This window comes from Drosophila biarmipes, unplaced genomic scaffold (genome assembly GCF_025231255.1).
Source record: "Drosophila biarmipes strain raj3 unplaced genomic scaffold, RU_DBia_V1.1 ptg000024l, whole genome shotgun sequence".
Lineage (NCBI taxonomy): Eukaryota > Metazoa > Arthropoda > Insecta > Diptera > Drosophilidae > Drosophila > Drosophila biarmipes.
This window is the reverse complement of record NW_026114541.1, coordinates 164688-175992: the sequence shown is the minus strand read 5'-3', so window position 1 is coordinate 175992 and position 11305 is coordinate 164688. Positions and strand designations below refer to the sequence as shown.

At 36.0% G+C, this 11305-nt stretch overlaps 1 protein-coding gene across 2 annotated transcripts; it reads right to left on the bottom strand.

Moving 5' to 3' along the window:
• Positions 1-3162: 3162 nt before the first annotated feature.
• Positions 3163-4053, bottom strand: LOC108031950 (uncharacterized). 2 transcript variants are annotated; one of them, XM_017105739.3, is made up of 2 exons: positions 3885-4053; positions 3163-3831 (listed from the first exon to the last, which is right to left on the bottom strand). In XM_017105739.3, the coding sequence occupies exons 1-2, from the start codon at positions 3927-3929 to the stop codon at positions 3370-3372; spliced, it is 507 nt and encodes a 168-aa protein (XP_016961228.1). In that variant the 5' UTR covers positions 3930-4053; the 3' UTR covers positions 3163-3369. The 2 variants fall into 2 exon arrangements, with proteins under 2 accessions (XP_016961228.1, XP_016961236.1); XM_017105747.3 differs by having other exon boundaries at positions 3163-3812; positions 3885-4033.
• Positions 4054-11305: the final 7252 nt, after the last annotated feature.

Below are 11305 nucleotides of genomic sequence, written 5' to 3'. Positions count from 1 at the left end.
ACCTCGAAATTTAGCATCTGTGCGAATTTAGCTTTGACGCACGACGGGGCATCTATATCTGCTGCTGTCGTGAGGTTAACGCTTACGCATTTATGATATTGGATGGTCTCGGATTTGGAGCCCACCCTTAATTGTCTTTTAAGCACAAATCGACTCCCGCTTGAGCTAGGAGGTCATGGCCTATAATGCCATCGAATGTCGACAGGTTGTTTAGTAAAAAAATGGGGCGGTTACGCCGAAGATTTGTATTAAGCATTTTTTAGGTTTTTTCGTTTGAGCCATGGATTGAATAAATCGAGAATGGCTTATCGACAGGGGTAATGTATTTTAGTTGCTGAAATGGCTTTATGTAGTTTTTTGCAGCTCCCGTGTCGATTAAAAATTTTTTGCTGACCCCTACTACTCTGCGTTGATTGAACGGTAGCATGGACTCGCCCCTAAAAAATTGACCGCGTCTTGGTCTGAATCTGCGTCTATATTGCTGATGGCTGACGTGGCTGCCTCATTGTAAGAGGGAAATGTTTGTGCCTGTGATGTGTCTGGCGTAATATGATCAACTCTTTGTCGCTGACCTTGTCCAGACGTGCGCTGAGAAGCGAAACGTTTCTGGTTTTGGGTGTAGTTATTACCCGAGGTGCTTGGCCTTGAAAACGCCGTTTGATGCCGAAATTTGGACGAGGATGAGTCTATGTCCATTGGCTCCGGCGTGTCTGAGCTATTTGGCTTGCTTTGTGCCTGGTCATTTTGCTTGCTAACCTGCGGTTGCTTAAAGTGTGGACTGCTTCGGGTTTGATTTTGGGTCTTTCCCTTAAGTCTTCTGTTCCGCTTTGTGGGCTTTTTCTTCTAAACTTTTAGCGAAGTTAGCCGCGAAAGCGTACCTTTTGTGATTTGATTCAATTTCTTTAAGCCCCGAAACAAAAACTCGCAACGCATCGTCGCGGAATTTGTTACGTAAGCCCTCAGCTAAGGCTGACTCGTAACTCATGTTGACTTTATTTATCAACAGTCTGAGCTTTTTCTCTACCTCATAATAATATTGAAGCAGTGGCATGTTGCCCTGCCTCAATGTACCAAGCTCCTGTTCAATGACATGCATTGGGCGCTTGTCGCTGTATGTGAAGTCAAGGCGATTTATGATTGTCTCAACGTTCAAAACTGTAGCGAAAGAGGTAAGAACTGCATCGTCAGGGCCTCGAATTTGACTCCTAATTATGATTACTGCCTGATAATGGCGCGAACTACCATTACATGGCTTGAAAATTTCGTAGGCGGCTAGCGCCGCTTGTTTCCAAGAGACATACGACTCTTGGGCCCCTGGAAACTCTTGCAGACATTTGACGGCATCCAGTGGCTCGTCACAGCGTATGTCGTTTCTGATCTCAACGACCTTCTATTCTTCAACTACGGGCGGCGTAATTTGAACTGTAGCTACTTGATTGGACAACTCATTAATTCTCTGAATTAATGCGAATCGCTGCCTCAACCACTGTTCTAAGTTGTTCTGGGTCCATGTTTGGTGAAGAAGCAACAAGAATACGTTTGCTCTTTACAATTCTGTTCCCAAGAACTCTAGTATGGCTATCAGAGTCTGACTCTGAATCGGTGCAATGTTGCTGAGGGGTTCTGTAGCTTGAAAACGGCGAGCTCATCGGCCCGAACGTTGAAATGGGTACGGAAAAGAAAACAATCAAACTCATGAGTAGGCGACTGAGCGCAAAAACAACAAAAAATTCAACGGGTCGAATTACGAATGCTACGAAAGCTAAAACTTTTTTTTGTAAACACAATGTGGCAAAAAGATATTACACAGCTCTTACTTAAAATGTTTTTTAATTTCAAGTTGCAACCGAAGTGTTGTATTTGGCCAGTGTCGTATTCGGTCAGCGAACTCAGACCGTTTGTTTGTCTTAACTTGCATATAGGTTTAGGTATAGGAAACAGTGTAACAAATTTCAGTATATTCATTACATTAGATCTCTAAGGACAGTTTTTAATGAATAAGAAAGGCAAGCCGAAGTTTGTGTATTCTTGCAGTTATAAGAAATAATCAACATTATTAACACCATGTGAAATTTTTAAGGATAGTTGCTGACTTTAGTGATATTAAAAAAAAATTATTTCATTCTTTTTTCATATTTGTTAGAGTAGTCCGATTTTTATTACATTAAATTCGAAATTCTTAAAATTATAAAGAATTCAATTCTTAATATTATAAGATATGTCAAAAAGCCCCAGAAGCTATAATTTGTTTCATATTATTTTCCCACCAATTTTCCGATCGTTCCTATGTCAGCTATATAGATATAGTCGTCCGATTTTGATAAAATTTAATTCGAAACTCAGCACTAATTAAAAAATGTTATTTCCAAGCTTAGAAGGTTATATGTTAAAAAACACCAAAGATATAATTTTTTTATATTTTTTGAGTAATTTTCCGATTGTTTCTATGGCAGCTATATGATATAATCGTTCGATTTTGGTAAAATTTAATTCGAAATTTTAAACCACTTAAAAATGTTATTTTTTTAAAAAACACCAAAGATATAATTTTTTGTAAATTTGTTCCCCGATAGTTCCGATGGGAGCTATAAGATATAGTTGTCCGATCCGGCTGGTTCCGACTTATATGTATACTACCTGCAATAGAAGGAAAACTTTTGGGAAAGTTTCAGCTCGTTAGCTTTAAAACTGAGAGATTAGTTTGCGTAGAAACGAACTGACAGACAAAAGAATATATATACTTTATGGGATCGGAAATGCCTTTATTTTTTGCCTGAATGACATGAAATTTCAAAAATGTTTTAAATTAACAAAAAAAAACGAAAAAATTTTAATGCCATAACTACCTTTTCCACAAAAATAAGTCCAATGAAAAAAAGGTCATTACTTTCGAATTTAATGAAAAAGAAGAAGCTTTTATTGAAATATAAAAGTATAATGCTAATGATTACTTTCCATTAGATTTTTTTGATATTAAAATATTTTATAACTATATAGAAAATTAATTTTAATTATACACATCTCTAAAGCTTAAATTGTTTTAATTCAATTGGAATAACAAGACACTAGAGATACATATGGCCATTCTAAGACTTCGCGGTTTTTAATATCCATCTCTTATCTTCATCCTCATCTTTTTCGAATGTTGTAAAAAAATAAGACTCTGAGCATCCATTAAACTTTTATTTTTTCATACATACATATGTTTACAGGGATAGCATAAAGAATAGAATTTTGAATTCCTCTAAACCCACGACCTTTTTATTAACCTGGAACCATTTTTTAATGTTTTCATTCCCATGTACATATAAATAAAAATCAATTTTAGACTAATATTTATTATAACTATACGCCGTTTAATTGCCGTCATTATTCCAAGAAATTTTCCAGTACATAAATTAAGCCATTTAGTTTTTCATTATTCATTTCAAAAATCAGTCTTTTCTTAAACCTTATGTTACCGTAACGAAAGTTTAACGTAGTTATTTGATTGTTTCCACCAAAGCTGCTGTCTGCAAATATAAAACTAGTATCCCATTCGAAAGACTCGATGACATTTTCAGTTTGGCAGTAATATTGCTCAAGATGCTTTGTTATTTCCGGCTGACGAGCTGCGAGTACAATAGGAATAAGTCGACTCATTTCAGGAGTAACGCAAGAAAGTGGAGTAAACGTTAATTTAATTAAACTCAAATCCATGTAGTAATTTGACATCCTATGGGTCACCAACAGGAAATTATCGTCGTTTTGAAATCCGAATTTGTGTAACGACCAAAGAGTTTCTTGTTCATTAACGTTTCCTATCAGGAAATCTATAGCCAAATGAAGAATCTTGTAAAAAATATTTTTCATCTAGCATATACATTGATGTATTGTCTGTATACCTCAATAAAGATTTCTTTATTATCAATGTATTTTAATTCATTCATACTTTTTTTTTTTGTTTTGCTACTATATGGCCAACGTTAATATAACCCAATGTTAAAACTTAAGCAGTATCTGATTAATGAGGCAGTGTTTATCCGAACAGCAAGAAAACAAAAGTACTTAAATAATGTTAATTGTATTGTTAGCTTAGCATAGAATTTCAATATCGAATGTTATATTTGTAATAAATTTCGAATATGAAAACGGGAACACTGAAATTGGAACAATTTGTTAATGTCATTTCAGTCCTGATCAGACAGTGTTATATGGGTATTATAAGCGCTGATTTTTCGTATTGAAACGGAGGCTAAAGTTTTGTGATTTTTATTTTATTTATTTCAAATGAAGTCATTTCAAGAGAATCCACCTCCCAATTTTTTTTGTTTAGCATTTCTAAGCAAACGGTCAAAACAACAGTATGCGAAGACGCGCTTAAAAATATTTAAAACAATCTAAATGGTTATCTGCGCAAAATTAGCGTCAATGACTTAGCGGCGATTAGGGATCGGTAGAATCTGGAAAATGGGACCAATTTTATTTTTTATTTTCACATACTCGACTTCTAGAAATATATTAAAAATCTATTTAAAAAATCGGTTTACCACAATTTTGTTTATTGCTTCCCTCACAGATGTTATATTAACAGACACCGTAAACCTGGTTATTGGGCGTTAATTCAAGCTTCTTGACTAAAAGTATCATTGAGCTTAAACCGTCAGCTTTTGAGAAAATCGCTTTTGTTTTGATGCTATCTATATTTTTAACTTTCTAACTTTCTCAGACGTTGAACCAACATGCACGGTAAATCGTTGAAAAAAAATTCACCGTTCTCACGGTCACACTGTCCAGGCCAGCAAGAAAGCGTGTGCACCGGTAACGTCAACCACAACCACACATTTTCTATGGCAACTTTAATTACACAACCGTCAAAGACGTTGTAAATTATACTTACAAAATTAATAGTCACGCTGTCCAGGCCAGCGAGAAATCATGTGCACCCATGACATCATACAAAACATTTTTGGGCAAACTTTAATTTATTCATACAGCTCTCACAGATGTTGTACCAACATGCACGTTACCTCCTTAGAAAGGAAATTAAATTTACTAATTGACTAATGCGGTTCGATGAAGGAAGGCCGGTGGTTTTCGAGTAAGTCAAGTATTTTCAAATATGCCTGGGAGATTTCCAGGAGGAGCCAAAACGTCGGCGCTAGCAGAATCGTTCCGCCAATGGAGAGGAGACGTCAAGTCGGCGCCAGCATGAGCTCTCCGCCATTGGAAGATCGCTCCGCCGATGAAAGACGGCAAGCCGGCGCCAGCAGGGTCCCTCCGCCATCGTCACCGCGATCGCCTTACCGAGCTCCAGTGGAGAACAACGCGCCAAAAGCGAAGACCCGAAGGAACGCGGCGTCAAGTACGAGCTTCAAGAAGGAAGGACTTAACTTCTATAATAAAATAAACCATGTGTAACTATTATTAAAAATAAAATAACATTTTAAATTATGTTTTTTCAAATTTGTTAATTTTTTTATATTATCCCAACTAATTGTAATTTAAATGCTAACGTGGGGGAAAGCTATAATAATTATATTTTATTATTTATGTACATATACTTCTGTGCAGGTGTTTTACTTTGGAGTCTATACTTTTTTAGTGTGTATATATATAAGTTAGTCGTATGTTACAAATTGGCAAAGTAGTGGCGATTGTTCTGTATTTGCGCGTGGGTGAGTTTAAGTTAAAGTCACAAACTTTATTAAACGTAAGATTGCGATAAGTTTCTAAGACATTACTATCGCTAAGATTAGAATTGAGCGTGCTAGCGACAAGATAGGATATATAACTAAACCGGAAGAGGACGATTTAAAAATTCAGGAATATGAATTTCAGGGCCAGGAAAAAATTAGAGAAAGTTAGCTATGCGAATCCACGGATGGTATTGTGGTCGCGTATGGCCCTTCCAACCTATGATCACCACCTTAAAGCATGGCTTCGGTGATCCTTCAATACCCTACGACCGAGAAATCATTAGTTTAGTTTAGTTAAATGTTGTTTACAAATCCATGTATTTATTTCCGTTTGCCAAGCTAAATAATTTTTCATTGATGGCGGTACAAGTCATACCAAATATAAATAAAAACGGGCGGTATTTATACAATAAGGTATAGGAACAAAATATTCATAATTTAACAATGATATTTGCTCGATATAAGTTTTAGCTTAAAGAAATAGTTTTGCATTAGATTTAGGTTTCCCGTATTATTTTTGTTCTATATTATTCTTCAAGGGACATTCTCAAAAATTTATTAATTCACGTTTTCAGGCCAACTGAGTCTTTCTGAAAAGATATTGTTCAAAACTGTAAATTAATTCACAGAGGATGCAAATAATATTTTTATTAATTAAAAATTAATTAATTTTAGGTCGGAAGTTTTAAGTTTGAATAAGTTTTGTTTACTTACGGATCGGCAAGAAATGTGAATAAAGTAATAAATGTATATGTTTAGTTAGTGTAACTCATTTCCTCCAACGTTGAAGATTATCCTTTGGACGGGATGGTTTGGCTGCAGTCTAAATGGTAGCTATATTTCGAAAAATAAACTTTTCTCTCATTTCTCTTGCATGCGCGAACAATTTATAAATACAAATTTCGTAACCAGGACCAAATTCATCGCACTACCATGAATGCTTTACAATAATACATTTACCACTTAGACATAGCTCAGCTTTTAGCTAGCTTTTCTTAAATTAAAATACTACTTTTCGGTGTGAGTCATCTCTTTTAACCCGATCGACTTGTTATTTTCAATTTGCCATTTGAAGCTATTTCTTTGGATTCTTTTTTTTTTACAGCACGTTGATTATATTACGGGGTTAGGACCGTTCAAATACAAACAGAGTTTTATCTCAATTAAGGTTGGCCAATATGCGACGCTTCAGATTGGAAATTCTATTCGAAAAACTCCCAGACAGTCATGCACACTCTCAGTCGGCCTCTAAAACTTGGCCGGTATACGGATACGCGTTATGTCTATGAATTAAACTGACATCTGATCTTTAGTGCCGCTCTACAAAACAGAAACATATCGAAGAGTCGACCGAGGTGGCATAACTAGGTCAATCTTTTTGTATAAGCGGGCCAGTCGCTACAGGTGCCATTACAAGGTCTTACAATAACCTATCTCTACTTCAGATGAACCTTGCTAGGGACTGTGGGCCCGCTTGAGATTGCTGATGGGAGCTGGGCGGTATTTACGAGAGAAGCATTGACATGCGCGGTGTCCGTTGACGAACTTGCCTTTTCATTGCTGGGCGTTCCACAGTCTTCTGAAAACAGATAAGATGATTATTAGATAATAATTGCTTGATTCAAAATTGCTTACCAAGTAAAAAGCACCACTCCTTTTTGTAGGCTTTTCGACCGACGGTTGTTACACCTTCAGGAGCCATGTTAAGGGAAGTACCGCAGTGTCCGCATTTATGAGTCCTTCTAGGCGAACTTGTCCAGCCCGAAATCAAAGTCCCTCTGCAGGGAAGTACAACATCAATAAATAAAGTTATTAGCGTGTGATAATTATTCGAAAAGGACAGTATATATTTTATGTAAATTGGTTTTAAAAATAGTCTTACATCCATCGTAAAGGTACTTGTGCATTGTTCAACGCTCATTGCTCAACTACAGCATAATGTAGACCGATTCCCGTTTGTCCCCGATGTCGTGCAGGCAAACAAAACCATGAAAATTAGATTTAAAAGTTGTAAATATTATTAATTTGTATGATTGTATAAGAAAAATTGTACAGTGAGCTGTTGTTATAATTTTTAAATCGGTAAATTTTAACTCTTTACACGTTTCCTCACCATCATTGACGTAGAGTGATTAAAGCAGTTTTTTTTTTTTAACTTGGTGTCCCCTTTAGGCATAGTCCTCGAGCACTTGAAACTATTTTAAATGCTCTGGAACATATGATCGATAGTAATATCAAAGAAATATCAAGTCCATACTAAACTAGGAAAACGTAGATGATCAGCAAATATGGGTAAAGTCGCAGCCATATTGCCGAACCAGACAGATGCAGCTAGAAGCCTAAATTAAGATTTGTGCCAAAACTAAAATAAAAGTGAGTGGTAGTATGTTAGTTAAAATAGAGTGCGGTATTTATTACTAATCATTTAAAGGGCAAGCGGGGTTCCGACACAAAGGGCCCCGGGAGTTCGACTACTACCCGGGGGATTTACTTGGAATATCGACTACTTCTTGGGAAATTAACTTGGGAGTTCAGACAGCGACGTGGCGAATTACTGCCATTTCTTTTTGGGACGTCTGAGTGCGACGGTAAGCTATCTTGAAGAGGCCGCTGGCCTCCAACGAAAAGTGTTCAGGCCCACTACAATCGACCTCCGTGCCGGCCAGCAGTGGTTGAAAATTTAAAACAATTAAAACACATGTACCTTGATCATATACATAGCATTTACTTCCCTGTGTAATTGTGCATTTATCCGGATTTAGACCCGAGAGCCGTATTTGTCCTTGTCGTTTGCCTAGAATAAGAAAGGTCGCGAGTATTAGTTTAATGGTATAGTTTACAGTGCAGTAACATACCTTTTGGCCTGTCCCTTCCTTTCCCCCAGGAGCTCCTCAGGAATAGATGACCCAACACGCACGCATCGCGTGTGTACTTTTTGAGGGCCGTGTTTCTAGGCGAGTACTGCCAATACATGACTGGGAGACCATAACTTTCCGCGTTGCATGTAGCATATCCCCAACAAAACAGATCCTATTCTTTGACCGCGTAAATTTTGAAGACGAGACAAGAGTTGGTATTGAGACCAAGAGAAACATGAATGTAAATTACTGTACTTACCATTAAATTAATTAAACGTTCGTAAAACCCACAATGTGTGAGTAAATTTTGCCAGTGAAGGAGATGGAACCGCCGTAGTCGCGAGGAGGTGCGCCGTCCATACGAGTTTGGGTGGTGCCCAGCTGCATATAAAGGGTACCCGTGGTAGGGAGGGAGCGCTTGGCTGAAACATTAATAGCCACAAAATAAAAACCAATTTTCTGTTTGCAAATATTTACCTTTGTTTACGTTTTGTTCTTAGTGATGTCCGATTCAGTAATGCGAGACAGCGGAGTGGTTGATGTTTTTTATGTTGCAAGCTCTAACATAAGGGGTACTGAGGCAGACTGAGCTAGCGTCACTGCCACCGAAAATAAGCAGTTCGTAACACAAATATTCCGATTACATTTGGCACACAAAATCTGGTCATCAAATGCATTCGACTTGCAGCAATGCATACAAACATTAGCTACAAAATCACCAAAACTTAATAATTTTTAGAAAATTTGTTTTCGAAACGAATATATATATACGAATATAATTCATTTAACATTTTGCAAATTAAAACTCAAAAATGGTATAGCTAAATGAATCTCGTTGAATGTCGTATTCTAACGACGCACTACTAAAATGCATTTTACTAATACGATCTAATAAACTTTGGTAATATTATATAAACTTAGCAGCAGTTGGGGTTTTCCCAAAATAATCCATGAACATAAACTGAAGCAGCAATATCTACAAACAAGACACAAAAGTGATTTTTGAAGTAGTGAGGAAGTAGTGAGGCAACCTCCATCATTATGGGCAGATTTAAATGTTTCCACATTTTTAAATCCATAATCTTCAAGTTGACATGGAATGTTTCTTATACTCATATCATTGTTATATTACACTTAAGCAGTTAAAGTGGCGTTTAAGAGAAAATTCATTTAAAATGATATATGAAATTAGAGTTATTTAAAGTATGTACAGACTCGAACAAAGTCTTACACCATAGCACATACAAACTTTCATCTTAAATTTAAAAATTATTTAAATTGAAGATTTCAACTATAACCCATTTAAAGTTATTTTCATTCTTAAATCGACTGTTTCTGAGTGCGTAGGAATGATCCAATTGATCCTATTATTCAACTCGTTAAACCGAAAGGTTTTTAAGTGTTCTTTCCTAACCCTTCTTAGACCGAAAAAATCATTTATAAATAATTCTTAAGTTTTTTAATGCAATTTTTTTTGTCAACTTTAAACGTTAAAATTTTTTTTTGACATTTGTTTAAGTTTTCTTCATGCCGCAAGTGTTTTATTGCTAGGATCAATAATTATGCTCTTTAAATTTGTCCGAAATTTAGCGAAAACTATATATTTTCCCAAAATGACATTTGCCATTTTAGGATGATAATATATGTAGGCTTGTCCCATTTTTGGTTGCTCTGATATCTTTTCAGCGATAATTAGCATAGTAGAAGTTAATATTTCCTTAAATTCACGCTGACTTGCAATTGTATGCAATTGTGCTTCATGTTGGCTCAAATCAAAACTGGTAAAGCTATTATCTGATAAATTAAATATTGCATCAATAACAATATTATTTACAAATGGAGATAAAAAATGAGTACTACAGTGCAAAACCACTCCTCTGACTTTTGTATTCTAATAATTTTATAAGCCAGGCATGTATAACAAAATCTCTTAACTCAATATGTGGCAATCCAACGGTTCTGTCGATAACGGTTCTAACGCCCCCAAATGGCTAAAACGCTTAAAACTGTCTGCCGCCAACTTAACATATACCAAAATAGATGGCGCCTTACAATATTTCTTTGCTGCTTATATATCTCAATTTTTATTTTACTCCCACAAGCTGAGTAACGGGTATCTGATAGTCTAGTCACTCGTCTATAGCATCCTTTATTGTTTGCTTTGGTTTTCGTTTTGTTTAATAATAATTTTTTATTATTTTGAAATAAACTATCTAAACGCTTTAATACAGTCTTTAGTTTTTTAGATATGCGTGCAGTAATAAAACAAAATTAAGGTAATACACATGTCCATTTAGTCTATATGTGTAGTTTAGTTGCTCTTGCTAGTCTGTCTAATATAATATAAGTTAACATAAGTTAACTGCCCTACCAATGGCCGAAGATTTAGCGCTGACCAAATTTCCTAGCTTGTGCATGGGCCGCCCCGCGCTATCGAGCCTAGGACCAGCAATCATTTGATAACCTTAACCTTGCCCTCTATCTAGAGGCAACTTATTACAAGGATTTTACAAAAGCATAATTTACTTGCACAAAGTCTGCAGAGCTTTCACCTAAGCACTAGATTAAAACATAACACATGTAGTTGGATAAGTGACTTGCTATAAGTATAATTAAGTTCAATTCTGCTATGAATGTTTATATGTAAGTTCCAAAACAGCACACGTCAGTTTCAATGCTTGAGCTTGAGCTGGTCAGTGCAGCTCCAATTTCTTGTCTGAGTTGTTGGTTCTCCTTCACTAGCATTGAAAAATGCATGCACTTGCTGTT